Source organism: Diadema antillarum, unplaced genomic scaffold (assembly GCF_040938485.1).
Source record: "Diadema antillarum isolate AM-2024a unplaced genomic scaffold, OU_Dant_1.0 scf00000003, whole genome shotgun sequence".
NCBI lineage: Eukaryota > Metazoa > Echinodermata > Echinoidea > Diadematoida > Diadematidae > Diadema > Diadema antillarum.
The window spans coordinates 900342-925438 of NW_027270892.1; the positions used below are offsets into that span (position 1 = coordinate 900342).

At 38.4% G+C, this 25097-nt stretch overlaps 1 protein-coding gene across 1 annotated transcript in view; it reads left to right on the plus strand.

The window, feature by feature from the left end:
* Window positions 1-25097, plus strand: part of LOC139741215 (arf-GAP with Rho-GAP domain, ANK repeat and PH domain-containing protein 1-like) — a 144421-nt gene that overhangs the window by 29224 nt on the left and 90100 nt on the right. The window contains exons 2-7 of the mRNA XM_071651845.1: window positions 665-3042; window positions 9440-9535; window positions 11521-11583; window positions 12680-12723; window positions 16081-16162; window positions 20347-20415. Of these exons, the coding sequence (XP_071507946.1) occupies window positions 775-3042; window positions 9440-9535; window positions 11521-11583; window positions 12680-12723; window positions 16081-16162; window positions 20347-20415 (2622 nt within the window). The 5' untranslated portion in view covers window positions 665-774. The remainder of the gene's footprint in view (window positions 1-664; window positions 3043-9439; window positions 9536-11520; window positions 11584-12679; window positions 12724-16080; window positions 16163-20346; window positions 20416-25097) is intronic.

Here is a 25097-nt window from a genome sequence, read left to right on the forward strand (position 1 = left end):
CAGTCAAATAAATCTAGGTTTTGTGTGCTTTTCACGTCCTGCAATTATATGTTGTATGTAATATACCCTTGTTGCCATTACCTGGTCGAAATTAATGGTATATTGCAAATATTGGCTGATATTTGCGAAGAAAAACAACAACATACAAGTTCCTTTGCTATACTCTATGCATGCTTTTCCTTTCATTACTGTAAAAGTGGTTATTTTCACACAAGTATAGCTGAGTGAGATGAATTTTGGGTGTTATAATTCCGCGGAATCAAGACAGTGGAACATTTGATGTGCAAAAAAATTTTGTGTTTTATTTTCATGCTAATTTCTGGTCACATGAAATGCACAAGAATTTCCACACCACAGAAATTTCCACTTTTACAGTATTATGACAGGGAAAGTCATGTTTATTTTATGAAGCTTGGACATTTTCCTGCTATCAGAACTAATGAAACTCGAACATACACGATCAAGAACAAGAAAAAAAAAAATGATATTCACATTATGCCCATTGATTTTCTAAGTATTCTTGCATCATAATCGGTGTACTTCATAGGAGGCAAAAAGGAATTGCTGTTCAAACTCCTTGTCTTTTTTGGATAACTTTTCTTCATGATACAATCCCAGTTGTTGTTTAATTTTATTTTTGTTTACCTTTCTATGATTGTCACAGGGTCTCCATTGCTGACCAGTGTTTACGAGACGGGACACTAGAATGTGTGCACATCAGTGAAGCAGTGAGCTTTCAAGCAGAGACTACAGAGGGCATTACAGTTGGAGTTCATGGCGAGCCCTGGTAAGCCTGCCACAGTTCAAGAGTGGCTCCAGTCCCTACACTTGGAGCAGTTCGTCAACGACTTCCTTTTCTGGGGCTACAATGATCTGTCAAAGTGCTGCAAGATCACCAAGGCAGACCTGGTTCGCTTGGGAATCACTCAGGTGGGCTACCAGAAGCGTATTCTGAGCAGGTTACCGTGTGAAGCTGGCGCTGTCGCCAAGGACACTTCTGGGCAGGATGCTGTGAGCAATGGGAACATCCAGAGCCAACCTGTCCCCTCACCTCGGAGAGCAAAGTTGGCAAAGGGGCCGCCAAGCATCGACAACACAGACTACATCTCAGTCAACATCTCCAATAGGAAATCCTGCAGTTCCGCCATGATAAGTGATATGAACATAGGAAATTCAGTGCCTGTGGCTCCGTCAGATAGCTTAGATCCATCTGTTCCTAAACCTGTTCCGAAACCAAGATCTAACACTGTGAGAAAGGAGATGGCGCCACCACTTCCTGAAAGGGGGAAGCCTATACCTCAGCCTCGGCCTCCTCCTCCCCCTCCTATTGAACCTCTTGTCCCTACTTTAGTTCCGCCATCAAGTATTGATAGGGTTTTTCCAGAGAATCCAGCTGCTGAGGCCAAGGAGAGACCATTGAGTATTTCTACGAATCCCTTTAGCAATGCTGTTGATGATGAAGAGTTACCTGTGGTGGACCCACAAATTAACCAGCTTTTTCACAACCCATTCAATCCATTCAATGACATGGGTAATCTAGCAGCAAGGCCTGTACCACCTCCCCCTGTACCGCGTCCTGAAAACATTTCCACACCAAAGACTTCTCATGATGGTCCAAGCGAACTTGACTTGAGTAGACGACCTGTTCCAGTTCCGCCTCCTGTGGAAGTTGATACAATGCTAAATCGACCTGTGCCTGAGCCACCAGCACTTCCTGGCAGCTTAACTTCTGCCCCCTCCAGCCAGCCTCCTCTCCCACCACCATTACCTGCTAAAGGAAGGCCACCAAGATCAAAATCAGTACCAGAAGGTCTTGCTGATTTCTTGCAGACAAGGGGGCCACCACCTCCTCCACCACCACGTACCATTGAGGAGGAGAAACCGCAGCTTCCAGAGCTTCCTCCTAGACCCGCGGTTATATCAAACTCCTCTCCCACAAAGAGTGAGAGCATGCACTCTAATATGAACTCATCAAATGGAAACTTCCCAAACCTCGTTGATAACTCTGTCTCCAGCACAGAACTGAATGGCAATGAAATCAAAAGCATGCAGGACTTCCCACTGATTGATAACCTTATGCAGCCCATGATGCCATCAGATATCAGTTCCAATCCAGCAGACAGTGTGAGGAAAAGTGACCAGTCAAGTATAAGCAGCCAGGATGACACACCAATGGGCCTTCCTTCTACATGGTCTGAATCAATGGTCAGGAGAGACTCTGATCTTTTCCCTGAGATCTCTGGAAACCCTCTTGGTACAATATCAAGTGTGACATCCACAGGAAGTGATAAGATCATGACAATTCTTGATGGCTACAGCCCTCCTGACATCACTGTGACAATGTCTAGTCAGGAGAGCATTTTAAGCCCGGATGCCTCCATATATCAGGATGATTCTCAAGAAGATGCTGTTGATCATGATGAAGAGGGCATCTATGACCAATTATGGGATCAAGAGACAAGACCGAAGTCCCAAGCAGTTGTTCCTAACATTTTCAAGAACCCCCCACCTTTGCCTGAGATTTCTGATGACCCGTGTTATCTTCCTCTGACAGAATGCAACACTGGTCATCCGAGACCACCAAGTTCTGTGATGGATGATCTTCCCCAGGAACCCCCTCCTCCTCCTCTCCCAAGATCACACCTTCCTCTGACCCCACAGAACTCAATTAACCCTCCTGGTATGTTAGAGCATTCTCCTGATCCACCCCCTCCTGTACCCATGAGGAGAGCTCCTGCACCCCCAATCCCTTACAGGGCAGATTCTGCCAAGACTGATCCAAGTAGGGAAGAGTCCAGTAAGGTCAAGGAGGGCGTCCTTGTGGAACTGGATGCTGTCCATATGCAGCTGGGTGCTGACCATATGCAGGAGATGAATGATGGCTATGACCTTCTGGAGCCTGCAATGTCCACTACCCCAGGACAGTGCAATCTTGATGATAGGGTCATTGTCATCGAAGACAATATCACAGAAATTCTCAGTTCTGATGAAAGCGACACTGAAGTGGACATCTCTGTTCCAGATGGTGCTGGCTCAGATTCAGTAAGTTTGCATCTTCAGTCTTCAGAGGTTTATCATATAAATGTGTTCATATTCATATTCATATTCTTTTTGCTTTTGATACTACTGAGAATTAACTTCTGTTGGTGAGAAATTCAAATATTCTCATTTCTTGTCGGTATGTTTCAAGACAATTATTTGTAAATTCTCTAAAACAGATGTGAGTATTTCTTTGATTCAATATCTCTTTCTTTAGAAGTATGTGTAGGCCTGCAGATACCTCATGTATTCAATGGACTTTTTAAGAAGTGACAATGTGATGTGGGTAAAACCATGAACTTTTTGATACAAAACTGATGTGATTCTTAACTACTTGTTAGATTGTAGATGCATTGCAAACATGTGAACAAAAAAGACCAATTCATATATAGATGTCTTCATAAGATATCACCTAATTTTTGATACGTTGATATACATACAGTATTCCTTTATTTCACCCAGACATCTCAATATACCATACTGTGCCAGGCACACGAAATAGGAATTAATATGATCTGAAGTACATCATGATCTATAAAAAGTCCAATGATATACAAGGTGTACATTAATCAATTTCCGTACACTGCAGTATCACCAAACCAATTTTGAAGTATGTGCAATATTTGTGCAAGTTTATTCCATCTAAAGGCAGTGAAAATTCAGGAATAGGCTCTAAGCTCTGACCTTCAACAGGAATTACCCAACAAGTATGATGACCAATTTGCCCCCCTTCTTTTGACATCTGTCCAACCAAATTTGACAGAATTGAATACCTCTTGAGTTTATGAGTGAGTGGACTTTGATGAGAGAGTTTCTTTCGCAAAGACTGCCACACACCACCAAATGTGTCAGCTTCCCTGTGCTCTGGCATGCAAGTGACAAGACAGTGATTACTACAGGTACATGTACTATCGCTTGTTGAGGCTCTGAGCAGAGCCCATGGTCTTGTTAAGGATCATCGGTTAGGGGCAGAAAAAAAAAATGGGCAGGGAGCTTGTCTCTGCACCTTCAAATGTATCTTAGTGACAGATGATCTTTCTCAGGTTACACAGATCACCTGCCTGATGTCCAGACAGCAGATTTAACCTCCTCCGGTTGTCACATGGACAATCCTGCATGACTCAAGCCAAACATGGGGAATTAAGACTCTAAACTCTCTGTTGCAATACATAGGAGACATGCTGAGCTGAGAGAGAAACTGCATGTCAATTTTTTATTTATAGTTTCTTATTACCAGCTCAGGAAAATAATCTTGGCCTCATTTAGATGATCATGGAGAGAAGGAACCAGGCTGTGGCATGGACAGATTCGCCCTGGACATTTACAGAAAGTTTCAGTTTTGCCTGTATAAACCGCTAATTTCTGCCAAAAGACATGTACGACACAACTATCTTGCAGTTTCTGTGCAGTTGACATCTATAGGCATGTGTGAAAGTGGTGCCATTAAATGGTTTAATGTGTGTGAGAAATATGAATGGGGGGGGGATGTGTAGTAATGTTGCATGTTGATGATTAAGGGCAATCAAATAGTAAAATTTTCTTGTTTTTAGGGTTAGAGAGAAGGAGAAGTTAAAGGGGGAGAGAAAGGAAGGGAGGGAGGGGTGAGAGAGGGAGTCTGTGTTCAAGTTGACTGATGATAAAAGTGAATTTAAATAATCAGAACTTTATGTTCCTTGGTGATTGAATCTGAAATAAGAGAACCCCAGAAAGTTGTGAAGTTCGACTTATTTGTAAATTTGATACTTGTCACAATATATCGACAAATTTGACAAGACTTTTTGGTCAATAATTCAGTGGATGTGACCCTTTCTCCTGTACAAATTCAGTGTAGCTATCTAATTATTACAATTGTTTAAGGATTTGATAAAAAGGATTTTTAGTTTTTCTTGAGTTCATGTCAATCTAGAAGCACTGAAAGAGCACAAACATTGAGCCTGTCATATCAAAGCCGATGTCCAAACCAAACCCCATGCAATACCTCTTCCTTTGACCTTACGTGTATCGTTAGTGAATCAAGCCCAACTTTTCTATGCTATAGACCAAGGAGTTGCGAAAGAGACTGAATTATATAATTATCACAACAGACAGCCCGACCAATTGACATAGGTTCGAGATAGCCACTGTTTCAGTCAAACATGGGATGGAGTAAACCCTCATGCAAATGGCTATCGGGGATGTCAACCGCAGAAATCACCATCCGCCCTGCAGCAAGGTTCATGAAATGTTGCCAATTTTGTGTTTCAGAATTATATTAGGGTCATGGCTAAAATTCTGCTGGCCCAGCTGAATATTCTCAATAAGACAAAAATAGGTTCACCATTAATGCCATAGGTCTGTGCTGGCATCCTTAGAAAAAAAACATGATTAAAAAAACAAACAAAAAAGCCCCACAAAAAACAAAAAACAAAACAACAAAAAACAAAAACAAAAAAACTGGATATGTTGTTCTGATCTGGATTACTGCTGAAAGCAAGTCACAGGTTTCTTTTAACATGACAGAACTATCCTGAAAGTTTTGTCAGAATCCATTCTTAACTTCTGTGAGATTGCGTACTAGCTAGCAAACAAATTAAACAAAAGCAAAGAAAATGCTGGCAAAGGCATGGCACCTTGGGAGAGGTAGGAAGGAGTTCTAGTGAAGACTTGTATGCAGGTGAATGGGAAACTTGTAAGGTTATGACTTCATTACATTGTCCAATTTACTCATATAAATGTCCATTCCAATGTTCATGGCTTTGGATGGCCATTGATACAAAACACACACGCATGCGTCATTACACAAAGAGCTAGGGTTAGTTAAGGTTTCGTGTGTGAGTGTGACACAAGGAGAGAATATGTCATTCATAATCACATGATTTCACTGTGCCTGTTACGTCTCTACGACACATTCACTTCCTGATTCTTTGGCAAGATGTCTTCATGGCTACCAGGGTATCAAGTTGCAAGCGATAGAGAGTATGACAAGTGTGATTTTACACACACGATGTTGGCGAAACTAAACAGGGTGCCATGTTGTGTGATTTTCCGACCATTCGTGCAGTCAGAAGTTTGTTTTTATAGAACTTATTCCACTCAGTCATTATCGTTCTGTTGCTTGTGCACTGTACTTTGAAACTATTTTTCTATGAAACTTGTTTTTTTTTGTGGATGAAGTCGCCTGCAAGCTGCATTAACTCTCTATGTGCCACGTTTGCTTGCATGACTCAGCATGCCAAGCTCACATATTTTTACTCAAACGCACAAACTCGCCCAAACCAATCAATAAATCGCCAAATACCAAATAACAATGAAAACGTTTCTCACGATTCCATTCCTGTCACAAGTAGCTTGCATTTTATGTGGTGCTTGACTATCAAGCTGTGTTCTGTACTGGATCATCTGCAAACTAAATTCTAAGTTTCTGTCACTGTTTCGTGTGCAATAGTCATGCCTCTACAATAATGTACTGGTCATTTGAAAGAAAAACAAACATAGATTTGTCATACAATTTACATCAAGGCAAAGCTTGGCGTTTTCTCTACAATTTTTTGCGCATAGCATGTCGAGGGTAACAAATTCTATAAAGTTGCGATGATTTGAAAAACAATGTTTACCCAAAGCATGACTACCATACATTGTTATCCCAGAATAATGTGGCACACAGGGGGTTACACCATGGCACATTATAAAGAATTCAAGGGAGTACCTATTCATCAACAGGGCCTGTAAATATCATCCATTGATATGGATGATAAAAGTAAAGATGATTGTGATAATGATGATCATCCTTATTATCACTGATATCATTATTATGATTTTTGCAACATAAAGAGCACTTATAATCCCTGAAGTGTTTGCTGCACTAGCATCATCAGGGACAGACTTGCCAAATCCGTGCAGCAGACTAGAGTTGTCACAAAAATAGAACTCCTTTAGAAAAAGGTTTGTCTGCATACACTGTAGCTCTAGTCTATGCAAAAGACTTTAGGTTAATCTGTTTGTGCCTTATCTTTTCCTTAGTTTAAGTTTACCTGGGAGACCAGCACTTATCAAGTTGAGAAAGTGAAATTATTCTGATAATCATAAACCATGATATTTAAATGACACCATAGTGCTGACAATGATGATGATGATGATGATGATGATAATAATAATGATAATATTGATAATAACAGTCATAATAAAGATAATGATAATCAGGATAGCATAGTATTAGCACTGTTCTTCCAGAGGGCGTGGCCCTACCTCTATAGTTACCTAACATTGCCAAATAATCACCCATACACTGTATACGTGTGTTTTAAAGAGGGACATGGTGGGTTGGAGGGAACATCATATCCAAGGATATGAAGCTGGGCGCTGATTCATGAAAGTTGTCAGCCCTGACAAATTGTGAGTCTCTGACAATCACCGTAGTAACAGTCAGTGATCAGAGCTTCTCAGCCGATCAAACCAAGGATTTTACTGAAATTGTTAGAGACTGACAACTTGTCAGGGCTGACAACTTTCATGAAATGGTGCCCTGGACCTGGGCTTTCCTGTTCAAGAGTCAAGGACCTCATCCATTATGCCTCAATGATCTCCCATTGTGTAAGGAAGAGGGATAGTGTAATATTAGAATAGATATTATGCAGATATATGACATTTCCTTCCTATGACCATAGGCGCTTGCTTTGAGGGTCATAGCTTGGAGTTGAGATCCCAAGGGGCAACAATGTCATAACAGTTCCCTGAATGAAAGCAGTCTAAAGTCTGTTTCATGTACTAAATAGAATTAAATGAAACTGAACTTGGTCGCTTATGATTATGTGAGCCACTTAACACATTGTAGGCACTGCCATCTTAGACGTTTGCATTGTAGTTGTCATGCAACGGAGGCCAAGGGCATACAGTACATATTCATACGCACTTCATACAGTTTGTACATACCACATATGGATACAATGTATACCCAAAGAGGGCAGTTTAGTACTATGGGGCGGTTCAATGCTGTGGGGCAGTCTGGGTATTATGAGGCCGCAGGCAATTTTTGAATACATATTCCCCCAATATCAACCAATCAGAGTGGAGAATTCATCAAATGAGATATAAAGATGTACAATTGTATGATTTGTCATTTCAGTGAAATATATTTGATGATCATGTAGAATTGATTGATTAAACATGATGACAATGAAATATTGTGATTACTGATCTTGTCACTTTGATGGATCATTGTCAGTTTGTGTTTTCCGTCAAATCTGTTGTCCAGCCGATCCCAAATTCATCAGACGTCAGGATGACGCCACACCCAGATGCCCTAATGCAAGGGTGGACAGTGACTGGCTGTCGGGTAATTGTGCGGATTACTGTGGTCAATCACGTTTTCACAAACAATACAGACCCATGCTCAGACTGCTTTTACACACAGTTGACTGGTGCCAGTCCAGTTGAGTGGACAATGCGCGGATTGTTTTGCCATCAGTCATACAGGACCCGAGTGTCGTTTGCCGCTCGCCGCCTTTCAGGCAAACCGGAGAGCTAAAATCTTCAGTCTTTTTCTGTGTTCCCATCATGTGAGGAAGGATGTATCTGCAGAGTGGAACAATGTTTTGGATGTGTGTTACATTTGGAAAAGCCGTGATTTTGCTGTGTTTTGAGAGGATAGATTCCAATGAGATTGTCACTGAATGCTGATTTTGCTAGGAGTGATACTTGTGGCAACAGCATCGTAATGTCAGTCTGTTATTTTTTCCCTTTTTTCTGCTGCTTTTTCTTTTTTTCATCCATGTTGTGATTCATTCGCCAAGTTGCCAACAGTTGCTGATCAGTATGCCAAGAACATTCACAAAACTTCCATTCATACAAACCTCACTTCTTTTATTTGCTGCATTCTAATGCCAGTTTGGCACAAGTCTAGCCCACAAATTGAACAGAGTTGTCCATAGTCAATGATGTTGCCTCCTGTTCAACGTTGGTGAGAGGGATTCTGTTTTACAGTGCACAAGTGACTTCCTCAGCTTGAAGACAAGTTTATACACTTGAAGTCTAATATCTTTGTGATTTATTGGGAAATTCCTGTTCCGCGGGGATATTTGCTGACACTCCCACACACTGATACACACACACACACACACACATACACGCACAGATGGGACTTGTACTTGAAGGCAGTAACTTACTTATCGTTTTTGGGCTTGCTAATCAGTTGTGAGCCGTGCTTGAATTAACGGAAAGCTTCGTGCAGACTTCAAATCTAGGGTAAGACTGAAATATTCTTCAAACGGAAAACTCACACCACTCCCTTGAGCTGGGCAAGATAGCTGACCGTATTTACGATTCTCGGAGCTTCAGCACGCAGTCTTAATGGCCGCTGCATCCTGACTACGTTTGAATGCCTCACTGGATTCTTGAACACTGTTTGTTTGTCCTCATGATGCAGGGAATATCAGCAGGTAACGATGACCCATTCCCCAGGAGCAACGTCGTGTACGCCAGCTTGAAGCCGTCCAAGAGACCTCATCAGAGAGTGGTACCGGTAAGTCACATTCCTCCGGGACCCACGTGGTCCCTTCTTAACCCATTGAGGACTAGTCCCGAGTATACTCAGCAGGTGTCTATGGGAAACGTGTGTTATAGCAAAATCAGGCTGCCCTCAACAGGTTAAAAAAAAAGATTGCAAAGCTAATTAGTGAGAAAAGAGGCTGTAAAAGCAATCAGGGCATTTGCAGTTCACCAAGAAAATTGTTTTTGGTTTCAAGAGAGATTGAGGAAAGATGGTACGAGCATCTTATTTTTTCGCATAAAAGCTTATCAACTCTATCCACAACAATTAACTTTTGAATACACTGTAGAATTATTCAAAGTTTCAACGTGGTTTAAGTGTATTAAACTGTCATGAGATATTGATAAAATGAAAAGAAAGCATTAGAATACCTTGGTATTTGTCACCCTAAAAGATTTGTTGAAATTGAAATGACAGATCTATGAAAGTTTTGGTGATATTATACAGGGGATATTAAAGTTAGGACCATGAACGAGGGACCCTTGTGGATCAGTGGATATGAACTCAGATTCTCAGTCGTGAGGTCTCTAGTTCAAGTCCACTGGCAGCAGTGGTTGTGCCCTGAGGAAAGGCAATATATCCTTTAATATTGCATAGTCCTGTGAAGGGGACTTAAAAGCTTCGGGTCCTGTGGTAGCTTGCTCATTAAGCATTTTAGTGCTTCCTTAGTGGCCATGTTGATATATCCAAACAAGTAAATTTCAGTGAGTCATCCCATTTGAGGTTGTGTGGGCCCAAGTACGTATGGGAAGTTGTTATCCCGTCAGTGATCTCTGGGAAATTGTACAACACAATTCAAGCTTAAGGTGAATCTCTACCCAGCTTTAGGAATGAATTCAGTAATTGAAAAAAAAAGAAGTTATATCAGATATAAGACTTAACTCTCTGTCTCTCACCCCCTCCATTTCCTTGCCCCCATCTAATTATTGCAGTATATGATTATTGATAGAATGCCACATCAAAAGTATTTTGCATGGGGAAACTTTTGTGATTCTGTCACAGGCTAATAAGTGGATCTATATTTATATACAACCCGTTCCTTACAACTGGAATGCCTTGCTAATATATTCTCTTTCTTGTCCAGAAAGAATGAAAAGGCTCTTGGTTTGTAACAACAATGGAGGCAGCAAAAAAAGAAGAAGAAAAAAAGAAGAAGATAAAAGAAGAAAAGAAAAAAAATGGAAAAAAAAATGAATGCAATGAAGGAATTCAGGCAATAATGGCAAATCTGTAAGTCTGTACTAAACAACCAGGAAGCGTTTGTCCCCTGTCTACTTCCTATAATGTTCCTGTGTGTTGAACATGTGTTGTAATTGGATTTTTCCTGGCTTGTCTGATAGAATGTGACATGCTTTAATGAGATTTGGCACTCCAGTGCACTTTCACTTTGAAGTGAATCTTCATCCATAAAACACCCACCGAAGAGCCAAATTTGCTGTAAAAAGTAAAATATGGAAAGTTTCTTGTAATGTTTTCCTCATTAGATGCAGACTAATTCAAATGAAACGAATGATTTGAAATGTGTTAAAATTTTTGAATGCAAAATGTCCTCACATGAGATTAAAAAGTAATTGAGAATTTAATGACACTTTCTGAAAACAATGTCTCTTTAAGTATTTTAATGACTGTCATCAGATGGTTCTAGGGCAATTACCCGAGACCCATTTCCTGACCCTAACCCTAATCCTGAACCTAATCCTTACCCAAACTCTAACCCTAAACCTAACCCTGACCCTAATCTTTACTCTAACCTTATCCCTAACCAGTATTTGGGGGGGGGGGGGGGGGGTTAATTGCCCTGATTGTCATCTGACGCATATTACACAAGGGCCAAAGTCTGAGCCTTACAAGTCACCAAATCATCATAGGTCATAGACAGCAAGCTCAATTTTTACCCTGTGTACCATAACAGCTCTTTTCTTTTTTTCTTCTTTGCGTCTGATTGTATGCATACACAGGAAGAAGCGAGGAGGCGCTTGTCCATGAGGCTGTCCACGTCACAAGCTAGAGGCCTTATTCCAGTAAGTCATTCTCCCGCACAACCACATGAAACCGTGTCCAGTGTGTAAAACACACACTCTCTTCTCTCTCTATGTGTGACTGTGTTCACACTGCACTTAACCACATCGATTCGATGATTCAAATGTAAATGCACCTTGGATCATAACACCCGAGCAGACCTGTTTAGCCTCGCACTCACTCATTGTACAAAGTGTTAGACCAGAGAATCGTTTTCCGTCATTGCCTTGCTCACCATGTGGATGCAGCGGCATCACACTCTCATCTATTATGCGTCTGATATCACATTTTTTCCCTCTTCAAAAAAAGAAGAAGAGAAGAATTAAAAACTTCAAAAGTCCATCGCAATCTTACATCCTAGTTTGATTAAATTTCTGCCATTTTGTCTTTTTGATTTTGCTACATTCATCAAAGTCTGACTTAAACAAAGAATTTCCTTTTCTAGGCAGTGAAAGAGCACATCTTTTGAGGAGAAGAAAGTGGGTGGCACAGCTTCATGTGTGAGAACAATAACACTGCCTATCCTTGCAATTAGTCTCAGATCTACAATGTGTTTGAATCATGTTGTATTGTCATTGATCTGGACGAAGACAATTTGCACCCTCTCTTCTTGCAATTGACCGTTCTTTCATCAACATGATCTTAAGATGGATTGGGTGTAGGTGAGGCAGCAAAAAGTCTAGGTAAATTCAGAATTATGATTTCATATCCATGACTGCAGTATCAACTTGACTGGTATTTAAAACATTGATTATTTTGAGGTGGTATGTGGTTGTACTGGCATTTACTGGACAGGGTTTTACTCTTTTGATTTGAGTGAATGTGATGCTGTACAACTCAAGTGATATCAGAGTCGAGGATACCAGAAATGTGGATATAGTCCGTTGCCTTATACGATATTGACAAGGATATCTGAATGCAAAAGCCTCAGGTTTTGTATTGGTAAAGTTGACATTGAAACTATTTTCCTTTCACACCAATGAAATTCACATCAACACCAGTATTGAAAGAATCGCTCACTTCTTATCCCATTTTGCGTGTGTTGGTTGTGATGACTGGTTTGTGTAATTCCCTGTTTCGTCCTCTTTCGTCTTCCAGAACAAGCTTGAGAAGAGCGGATATCTATGGAAGTGTGGAGCAGGGTGAGTGGAATTCTTGCAAGTTTTAATACGAATGGAAACAGGTTTTTTTTTTTTTTTTCTGGGTGCAAATGTTTACGAATGACTTTCATTGTCCATTGTGTGATTCACTAGCGTTTTTCGAGGCCATGTAGATTTGATTAAGCCATCCAGTGTTCCTCTGCAAGGTTTTAGTTTTTGTTCGTTTGTTTGTTTGTTTGTGTGTGCTTTTTTTTTTGCTGGTTACCACTCTTTGCCAAGTTGGGAAAGAGATTTGTATTTGAATTTATGAGTTGAAGTATTTTTTCTTGTCACTTTTGGTGTGATTAGCAGCGTCTACAGCTTTTTGAAGTCTAATTCATTTGGACGTAGCTCAACCAAGATCTGTTTTCACAGAGTGGGAATGCTTGGCTAGGATCTGTGTGCGTGGCGTATGTGTTTTGTGCTTGCATGAAATTTATCCTTTATTTTCTAATTTGTGCTAGTACATCATATTGAAAATTGTGTGAAGATATTCAGGTGAATATACTTAATGCTCTTTGTTTTTCTGAAAGCAATCCAGCTTCTATCAAACCATGTTTTTGAGATGGAGGGGAAGTTGGATGTAAGTCCCCATCAGCTCTTATAGCTACTTCCCATAGAAACTTTGATTTTAAAACTTGTCTAGGATACACAGTCTACATATTTTTTTTCTATTATATATATATATATTTTTTTTTTTCCCCCAACACTGGCAACAGTCAGGATGTGCTGCATATTTTGTCACAGTCTCAAAATAAGTGTCACTGTGTGCTGGGCTGGGGGGGGGGGGGGGGGGGGGGGGAGCTGCAAACCGTGCGGGGAGTCTCAAGAGTTCGAGTTAATTTTAGCCATGCCAGTTCAAACGGATGGGACAGCCGCCATGTCTGTCAGGAAAGCTGAGCTTGTTGGGAGCCCCACACAGTTGCTGACCTGCTATTTAGTAAAGTGATGAATGTGGATTGATTTAACTACCCACCCAAAGTGCCCAAATATGTACTCATATTGGTTAGCAATATCCCTTCAAAGCTTCCACCTCCCTATCAAAACGAGGGGGGGGGGGGAAATAGGTCTCATAGTTGCTTGCTAGGGTGATGAGTGGATATCATCCACTTACACTGGCTAATTGCTTGCTTATGACTTGATTTAATTGGTCACGGCCTGTGTGTTAACATCTCTCACTATCTAATGAGGGGAATTACCACCCAGGATTTTCAATTGGAATGCCTGCCTATGAGGCACAGATTCTGTTGCTTTTGCAGCCTGAAGCTTTGGACAGCGCACTTAATGGAAGGAAATTAATGTTTAATTTGATTTCCATTTCACTGACATAAAAAAATAATTCCATTTATATAGCAGATCACCAAAGTGTCCTTAATCCTGTGCCTAGGCTATTAATATTGGTTCATCATTCACATCAGTGTCCAAATTAAATTTCAGCAGGTTGCCAACTGTAATAGCGATTACTGGGAAAAAAAGACCCATTGTCAAAATCAATACGCTTCAAAAATGATAATGGAGGCTCACATAAAAAAAAATCCGTTAATATTAGAAATATGGTGAGGCTGATGTTCTTGTGTTGTTTTAGTCATACTTTAAGAGACCACTAATTCAAACCTGATTGCAGTACCATATATTCACTTCAGTGACAGGTTTACTGTATAAGCAATAATTGTCATTAATGATGAAACCTGCTGTATGGGTCTGCTATTTACTTTGAAGCACTTTACTGCTCTCAAGTTGGAGATGATGATGGATGATAAATTTCTCCAACATTTTAAGAACATTATACAGGTGTAGCTGTTTATTATTTCTCTTGTTTCGTAATTTGTAATTAATTCATTATCATCATCATCAAAATTTATTGTTATTCTTAATATATTCATTTATTTATTTATCTATGGGGGGGGGGATTGAAGTTTGAGGTTGCAATTCAGTATCATGGTCAAGTGAAATGGTTACATTCCGACTTGGCTTTTTACTACTGTATAGTACATCATTCTGTGTACACAATTATCTCAAATTTTAATTCACATCTGTCTTTCTTAATTCAAAGCATAATGCCACTCTGTCTTCAAATTGACTGCAGTAAAAATGCTAAAACATCAACCAGTCTGAGTGATGAAAGTCTTATTAAGATGGGACTTAAACTGAGAGCAGTATGGAATTTCAAAGTTTTCCATGTTTTCTTGAGACTGATTGTAGTTGCAACCTAGAGGATATGCATCTGGATAGTGATGATATGATCACCTCACAGTACTCCAACAGATTTGTACTTCAGACTATCTTTAGAATCATGTTTTAGGTTGATAATTTAGCATCTGTGATCCCTTCCCCCATGGAAGTCCCCATTGCTAACTCTATGATAGCTTAATGTGAAGGATATCATATGTGATATGTACTCATTAATTTCAATAAAAAGAGTAATGATGTATGTATGTGGGTCACTGAGAGATGCACGAGGTACAGTAGAGTATAAATCATATGCTGTTCAGATCTTAATAAGTATGTGCGATCAATTTCCCCATTTTGTGAAAATGTGAAACTTTAATCGTACAAATTGTACCTTTATGTGTAATATCTGATTTAAATTGTACATGAACCATTCTGTCCATTTGATTTTGCTCAACATAACCAACTGAGCTTATTATACGTGGAGTGATATTGTACATACTTCAATACTGCAGTGTTTACCTAGATTTAGGATCACCATGCATTTGATATCGGGTGATCTGACTTCATTAACCCGTTGAGGAAGAGCTTATTTTACCATAGCACACATTTCCCATATAGACATCTGCCTGAGAGTACTCAGGAGTAGTCGTCAACAGGTTAATTCTATTTTTATTGCCATACTGAGCAAGGCAAAAGATGTACAATGCATGTAGCAGTTCTAGTAATTTCATTCCAAGTTCAACTTCCTCATTAATATCTGTGTGCACTGTCATTAAATTACAGTGTATGTTGCGTGTATGTGAGGCTATTATTTGTTTGCTTAACTCTGCACTTGTTTCCCCCCAGCTGCTGATTAAGTAAACCAATGCCCTTATTGGAAGAAAAAAATTATGACTAGCAAAGCAAACAGTGAACTACAGTATACTCTACATGTTTTTTAGAAGCATAAGTTTATGTAGAATGCAGTATTAGAAGATTTTATTTCAATGCACTTGTGTTTGTGTGTGTGTGTGTGTGTGTATGTGTGGTATCTGTATTATGTTTATGTAAATGTATTAAAGTTAACTTCTATGTTTGAAAGGTATCACTTGAAATATTTTTGACAGTGAATCTGTAGTTCGAAAATGAATTGACATTTAAGACTTGTATGACCTCACCATAATGTATTTGCCTCCCATGCATGTGCAGAAAACATGGTAAAGGGGGATTCCGGAAACGATGGTTTGTCTTCAATGGGAAGGAGTTGCGCTACTATGAGAGCGAGAAAAACGTGAGTAGATACACCAAGTCCAGCCATTAATCAGGCGTAAATATTTGTGATTGTTGTAACAGAATCCTTAACATGCATACACTTTAGCATGGCATACTTACAAGAACTTGTTTTTATATTATTCATTTGTTCAGGAGATGTAGAAATTACCAGAATAACAGTGTTCTTTGAGGTGAATGAGACGTGTATCGTTGACATCACTACACAGCTGCTGTGAAACCAGAAATGTTTACATGCAAGAAACCTTCATGAATTCGTGAGGAGCCAAGATTTGCAAAAGTGAAATTGCACACACAAGTTTGTGTCTACTCATTGCATTGAAAGCCAGTACAATGTTGTACACTGTACAAGTACTCATAATTATTTTATGGTCAGCAATTCACAAAAGTTTTATTCCACAAAAAAGGTTGTCGGCTCCAATTCGCACAAAGTTTCATGCTGCCGATGTTTCTGGTTTTACAATACTTGAAGGAGGCAAAGTGAATGGGTAAGATATGGACAGCAGTAAATGAATTCTTCCAAATCATAAATTTTGTTGTGTCTCATGAAGCATCATCAGTGTCACAAAAATGTCACGCGTTTGATAATGTTGTGAAACACTACTTTGGCATAACATTCATGCCTTTAAATGAAAGAGAGATATTATTCAGAGGGGTGAAGGTTCAGGTGTGAGTTTCTTCAGTTTGTCTCCCTCTACAAATTAAGTTTGTTAAGATCACAACTGCTGATCTGTAAATTAACAAGCATGTCGGAAAAAGGAACCAGTGGGACTCGAACCTGTCATCTACTGCTTTCCGGGCAGCAACACTACCACCAGGCTGTCCGTGGTTGCTGGCAGTGACACGATGAACGTGGAACAAATACCCAAGCTCCGAAATTCCGACATTGTTATAATTTCGGAGCTTGGGTACAGTGGAATTTTCTTGATAAAATTTGAAAACAAATTGCCACTGGAAATAATGTTCAGTGGATAGTTATTTCAAAATTTGAAAAGCATAATACAGTAATTAGTTTAGTTTGCCTGTTTGCATGCTTTCATGTCGTGAATGGTATTAACGTCTCATTTTAAAAAGGCATTCCAGTGTCAAAAACCCCATGATACATGAAGTTTATGGTGTGATTTTAAAGATAACAGGCAGGATGCAGCACATTACTGAAGCTTGGCACCACTAAAGTGTCTCATGTCATAACACTGATTGAAAATGTTGATACCAGACAAGATTCATATTCAGTCATATATGAATTAAAAAAAAATGGTTGCCATGTGAAATATTTTGATAGGTGATTGTGCAACTTTTCAGGAAGTATTTTATCACACATTTGCCTATTAATCACAGTTTGGGTTGACTTGAAATAGGAAACAAAAAGTTTAGACCTATTTATAGAGTTGGCGAAGTTGTGTTTGTTTGTCCTTGCATTTATCGGTAGTATGATGTTGGCGAATGTGAGTCAGTAGCAGTTAATATGTCCAGCATCATACAAGTTGTTCCACAGGTAAGGTCCAGCATGCGTAAATGACCGATCCCCCCATGATTTCTTTGTATTTGGAACAACAAGCAATCTACAATCTGATGACCTTAAACATCTGGGAGGGTTATAAAATGTCAGCAAATTAACATTGTACTCTGGGCAGATCCGTGTATACTATGAAAACAAACAGTAATAATTTAAATACAATGTAATATTCAACGGGTAACCAATGCAATGAGGACAAGACAAGGGTAATGTGAGTATTTCTTCTGGTAAGGGTAACAATGCGAGCTGCTGAATTTTGCAATTTTTGTAACCGTGAAAGTTGAGATTGTGTTAGCTGAAATAGGAGTGCATTACCAAAGTCAAGTTGGGATGATATAAGAGCATGAACTATTTTTAAATTTTTAAAAAAATATTTTGCTTATTGCTAGTGATGATAATAATGATAGTAATAATAATGATAATAACAACCCAAAGTTGACACAAAGTATATTACACACTTTCTGATTTCATTTCAAGAAAGGGAACTAGCAAATATTTTCATGCAGGCCAGGTGAGTTCATGACATATTCACTTCAAAATGAAAATACTAAAAAATTGTGAAACTTAAAAATCCCATATCCTGTTTCATCTGATCATATTTAAAACATACATTGTATGTGAGAACTCCTCCATGTGAAATACCAGTGAATTTTGATTACAAAAGACTCCCTGACTGACTTGTCCTTCACTGGTTTATCTTTCATTTTTTTTTTCTTGGTGGGTACACCTTTTGTCAACTTCCTTGTACACTGCTCACACCCCTTCATGCAGCCACGATGTCTTTGCACAGTCACTTTAATCTGACAGGGAAGGGTGACTTGTGTTCAGCAAGGAGGAAGTAAGGGTGTTTTATCAACATGATGTTACAGTTCTAATATGGACATGAGTCCTTGCACGGAAACCCTTGGCATTATTAGCCGGCATTGTTTTTTTTTAACTCTGCTTCCTACTGAAAAATGCTATCATGCCTCATTTTCTTAAAGCAGTGGTCGATTTAGAACGTCACACCGGGGCCCCGTTTTATCAAAAGATATAATTGATTATAAATTTCCTTACCACACAGGCTGCCATAGACCTATGTTAGAAATCAACTATAATCAATTATAACTCGTCATAAAACAGGGCGGGGCTCTTTCTTCACAACTGAGTTAGATACGTGATCACAGTCTGTACCTGTACCCCATTAAAACCATCCGACCTGCCAGTACACCGTAGTGATTAATTCAAGATTCAAGATTCAAGATTCATTTTTTTTTTCATTTCCATGAAATAAACAGAGAAATTATATGCAATGTATAAGCAGAACATATTTGTAATAATTGCAAAAACATAAATTGACAAAATACATGTGAGAATGAGTAACAATGAAGAAAACACAAATGCATTTTTTTTTCTTCAAATATATACCATGCATATAGTACAAGGATGGGAATGGAAATAGAGGGTCCTACTATAAAGCAGAGCTTTGGTGTGGGACCCTCAGAAAATACATAGAACAGCAAATAATGAATTAACAAAGGTACAAACCAATGTAAAACAAAATCAAACAAACCAATGTCAACTGACATGAAATCAAATTGGGAAGGAGAAAAGAGAAAAAATGAAAAGTAAATAAATAAAACTACAGCACATACCTTTAATTTACAGACCCTCACGCCTAGTAAAATGAGGAATAGTGTGATTTGCATGAATTTACTGATTTGAACTGTGTTCAAAATCAGAGGTTAAGATATTCAACGAAAGCTTGTACCCACAAATTCAAATTTTGAAATCTGAAGAGTTCTTTGAACTAGAGAAATGCTTTGATAATCTTCTGAAAAATGTTACTTTCAATCTTGACATTAACATTGAATTCATATTGTAAAAAAAAAAAAATCTGTGAAGCAATTGCAATTACATCACACCAAATTACATTTAAAAGTTCAGAGAAATATAGGGCCTATATATATAATACATTGAATGGGTAACGGTTCATATACATTTTAATGTGGTGAAATATTGTAAGGCAAAATAAAATCTCCTAAATTGTCTTAGTTTGTTTTAGATGACCTACCCTGTTTTTTTTTTTTTAAATCAAACTTGGTAATTTAATAGACACAAAAATAACATGTCTTTTTGTTTGTTTGCTTTTACTTGGTATGATTTTGATTATTTTGGCTCATTTGATTTTTAGAGTCACAAGAGTCATCTTCTTCCGTACCGTACACTGCAGAGACAGTTTGAAAGATTGCCATTGCTTGATTTGATGATTGGCCAAGAACTCCTTATGTGATGAAGGAAAAGGAAAATTTCAGTTAATTTGTAGTAAATATAATACATATGTGTGATTATTTTTCTCTGTCAGTGAGCCAGTACTGTGCAATATATATGAATTTCTATGGGGGCAGAGAGGTGGTAATTACACATTCATGCAACCTTGCAGTGGAAGTAGGTCATTAGGAAATGATGTAGGAGACAGTTAAAGGACAAACATGTGTTCAAGATCACGAGATAAAAAGAGTTCTGCTCTGATGTCAGGCTTGTTTGTGTTTTTTGTATGTTTATGTTATTGTTTGATACTGTTGGTTTGTTTTGAAAGCTTACTTTTTTATAGGCAGTTTTTGTCTTATCATCTGGCCAATGAGGGCATGATATTGAAAGGTTGCATTCTCCCATGGTTTTTGTTGCAGATGGCTAGCTGCAAGGGAATTGTGCCGGTTGGAACCATGCTGGATGTCAAGCACTTTCACAGGACTTCGGTAAGTCGCTTGTCGCTGTTATAAGTTTATAATTGGGAGTCGCCACGCAATTCTTCAGGTGGTTGAATTTGTGATCAAGAACCACAGAGACAGAATGAAGTGTGCACATTATCCCTTTTCATGCATGAGAAAATTTACAGAACTTACTGAAGTGCTACACATCCATCTTGGTGGTGTACCAGAATAGATTGTAGGTGTGGCAAGGGTGAGGCGATAGCATTTGAAGCTAACTCTTGGAGCCTAATGAAAATTTGTGATTTTGAACATCTTTGTGACATAAAGAAGTTATCCATTATCTAATGTCATGATAAAAACTGATATCAAAGTGTGGATGTTCTATTGCTTCTGGTAAATATAGTTTGTACTAGATATTTCATTCTTTGTGGAAATGTTTGGCAAAATGACACCTTGGATGTGCTTGACTCTATATATGTAGCAATTGATGCACTTTGTCGGTGACCAAAGACACAGTTCCTTTCCATTTCTTTTGTTATCCATTTCCACTTCTAGAAAACCTATATTTTACAAACTGTTGTGCTAAAGTAAACTGTACAGTACATATGAAGATTTTGACTGCAAAATGAGTTAACTCCATTCTTGTTGATTTGAGATATTTAGGATTAAACATGCTAAAAAAGAGAGAAAATGCTGAGAAAATATGGGATATTTTTAATCATAACAACAAGAATATTCTTTCATATGTAACAAATGAGGTATCACTGGAAAGGTTTTAGTTTACTCTATTTGATTATGGACTTACTTTAAAATATAAAAAATGGCACTTCATACTTTTTTGGATCAAACTCTTCATACTCAAGAGATGGAATAGTGGAAACAAAAAGAAGGCTCGCATGAAAAGACCCTCTTTAAAGAGTGAAGAACTTGTGAAACATTCATTAAAAAGCCGCTTATGATACCGTGACTGATTGCAGAGGGAAGAATATGGGGAAACTTTACACAAGATCTAAACACATGAAAATCTATCGTCATTATAAAGTCATGTAATAATCCAGTTTAATATTTTTCCCCTTCACAGATGCCTAAACTGTCCTTTCATAATTTCATTCTTAAGTGAGGTGTGTGAGTGATATGTTTTGATAGATGCAGCAATTATTGTTTAAAGTTCGAAGATTTTATGATGTTGTTTCAATCTGTGTTGCCTGCTGAAAGGTACTGAGATTTTGAAGGTTTCACAAACTTTGTTGTTGTTATGCCCTTACTCCAATGGGGCTTTTAATGATAATTCGTGCAGTAGTCCCCGAGTTTCACAGTTGCTGTATGCTGACTCCCACAAGTATGAAATCAATTTCCCCTTTCCTTTTTCACTGCTGCATTGCTGATATGTATCGTATGTTCAGCTGTGCCACGAGTGCAAGTGGCCATGAATATACAGGTCTGTAGTTCATAGTTACAGCTTTCACATCAGTTGTTATTCTTTGAAACACAGCAGTTCATCCCTTTGCCGTAAAGTTATTGTCTTCTGCACATTATCAATAGCTACAAATTGTACATGCATATTATACATTAGACACAAATGATAGGAATACACGAATGCTTTCCCATTTGCTGAGATTGTCTGTATGCAACATGAATTTGCAATTCTACATCAAATTGCTGCCCAGGACCTACAGCATACGTGAAGCATGGATGCAAGAATTCCTCCTGCACCTTTGTTTGTTTGTAGGCGTGATTATTGTCAATATCATTCACTATCGATTGACATTCTCAATTTGGAGTAGGTAAGTAGCGCTGAGTTGGTAGTATTGCCAACCAAAGGCAGCATAGTTCGTAAGAAATATTTTCTAGATTGGAATTATTTGTTACATTCTGTATGCATAAGAGATATTATGCAAGGTTATTTGTTTCTTTGTTTGTTTGTTTGTGTTTTTTTTGGGGGGGGGGGGGCGAGGGGGAAGTGTGGACATCCTACCTTCTCTTATGCCTGTGCAGCTTGTGCAGCCATTAATATGTCATGCAATATATGACACATGAAAAGTGTTTTAGTTGCACCTTGTCTCCAGTAAACTTTATAGGTGCTATTAAAATGTAAGGCAGTCGGGATCATTGGTGAGAAATATTGCTGGCAGAAATCTGAAATGCTCATACTTCTTCTTCAATGAGGAAGTCATTGGTAGGAGGGGAAGGATACTTACTGCCTAGAGTGAAATTTTGCTCTGTTTGGATCGTATAAAACCTGTCGTAGCCTTACGATATCTTCGGCAAGGTACAGTATTAAAAAGTAGATACCATCTGACTCTGAGGCCAAGACATCATCACATCAATTGTGACTTTGCACCACAAAACAAACAAAAAGTCGCCAAACATGAATTTTTACTTAAGACCATATTCTGAAAGAGCAGACTTTAAGCTTTAAAATGATGTATAACTCAAATCAAATAGACTCTCCTAACCTATCTAAATATTGGAAAGAAAGCACAAACTCAGGAAAAGTGTGAACTGAGAAAAGAGGCTCTGAAGTACAGTGTCTATTCAAGCCCTTAATCTTAACCAAACCGTGCTGGCTGTGCAATGAATGGGACAAAAAACAGGAAGTAACCCACCAGAGTAACAACAATGAAGGGTAGCACTATCCTTTCAAAAGTTATTAGAGTTGAAAGTGAAGAGTGTGTACAAGGTTTTTCAGAAATGAAAAAGGGACTCTAAAGACACACCTAATCACACTATTCTACCAAAAATGTTCGAGATAAACTGCTAAAAAACACACTTTCCCGCCCATTTTATGATACCAAATTTTAGCATAATATAAAAGACAACCTGCTCTTTCAGAAAATATGAGAAAGTCAAGATCGGCTAGGTTGACTCATTCACTTATTTTCAGTCCTCACGCAAAATCAGTGTGTGCGACTTTATGTTCGTTTTGTGGTGCATGGTCACAATTCATTTGTAACTACTAGGTAGTTTGACAAAAGGATAAGATGTCACTTTTTTGGATTCATCGAACACATAGATTTTCAAAAATTCCCATAACTTTCTTATGATATTTCAGATTTTGAAGAAACTTTGACCATTTTTCAATTATCTCTAAAGGTCAATGTGAATAGCAAGTATTGATGCAATTAGATACATTTAATTTGCAGTCTCATCAGGATTGCTAAATATCAAATGTCTCTGGTATTGTTTTCTACTGAATACAGTGCTATGTTAGTGATTTACCCAGTAATGCTACTTTTACAGTACATTTCTTTTCTGTTCTGATGGTCTTAACCTTGCTTCAAGGCTGGATGATGTGTTTTCCTGTTCCTGCTCAGAGTTCTGTTAATGGTCATTGTATTATCAAATGCATTATTATTGTCAAGTAGAGAAACATGAAAATGAAGATATCTGTATTCAAAGACTGCTGTTTAGTAAACATAATTGTGATATTAGCCACTAATATGTCTTAAAAGTAAATTTCCTAAAACTTATGTTGAGTGGCTAGATTATGACAAAAAAGAAAAGAAAAGAAAAAAAAAGAAGAGTCTCCACACCAGTCAATTATTTAATCATCTATTAATATGTTTGATCTCTAAATGTATTTTTCTTTATCTCTTTTCTTGATTAAAGTGGGTATACACTGTACCTGTCCTTGGGAAGTGTGTAAAGGGCTTTTCGACAAGTAGCAGGTCATATCTTATTTAACAGGAATTTAATTCACATAGATTTTCTCACTCAAACCAAAAAAGAAACAAAAATGGAACATCACAGTGTAATCATGCTTGCCTCAAAACCTTGTGGTGTTGCAGATTTGTAGTGAACTTGTACAAATGGCATATTCTGCCAGATCTGAGCTTGTAGTATACAATATTTGTAGCCTGCAAGCAGGATGAGAAATCCAAGTGGTTGGTGATGTATGTGTCTAGAAAGGGTGAGTTGGTTGTTGCGTCGACCAACCCAGGCAAGATTACTTAATAGTTACTTAATTATGCTAAAAAACTTAATAGCAGGTGATTTTCACATAAGAACTTCGTGCAAGTTTGTGAAATGTCTTACAAACTTTTGCTTGTGGTAGTTTGAATTTGAATGTATGGTGTGTCCAGTTTGAATAGCAAAACTTCTCAAACTGTGAACTCTTATACAGATTTATCTGTGAGTGTGAATGTTACTCGTGATCCCCCTCCCTTCATCTATGCACATGAAACATTGATGTCATCTTTATACAGTGCAGCTGTCTTCTGGACGAGGTTATCAAAAAACACTGCACGTGCAGGGGAGAATCTATCGCCATCTGTGCTCAAATAGATTCATATCATTTCTGGCAATTACACAACATGCACATGCTATTGGGTATGGGAAGCTATGCATCGGTATTAGCAAGCTTGGCACGACTCTTGTTTGAGGTTGAACTATCCTTGAAGTGATTAATGTTTGTTGTTGTTTACTGGCCAAGAAATTTGGTGATGACGTACAGCTGTATGTCTGTCACGTAGCAGTTCGGTATACTGCACACATTGCATGGCATATCATGTGTCACCAGCACAATATTTCACAAATCAGGACTCATTGTTAATAGACAGTTTAGCAAGTGATTGGATTTCAAATCTAGAACCACTATGCCAGAAAATAAGAAATCATGAATCCCTTTTCAAAGCAAAGTGAGCAGTTGAACCCCCCATAGATGATACTGACATATATTGCATTTGTGCTACAGGATATACCTCTGCATACTGTTGTTTTCACAAATT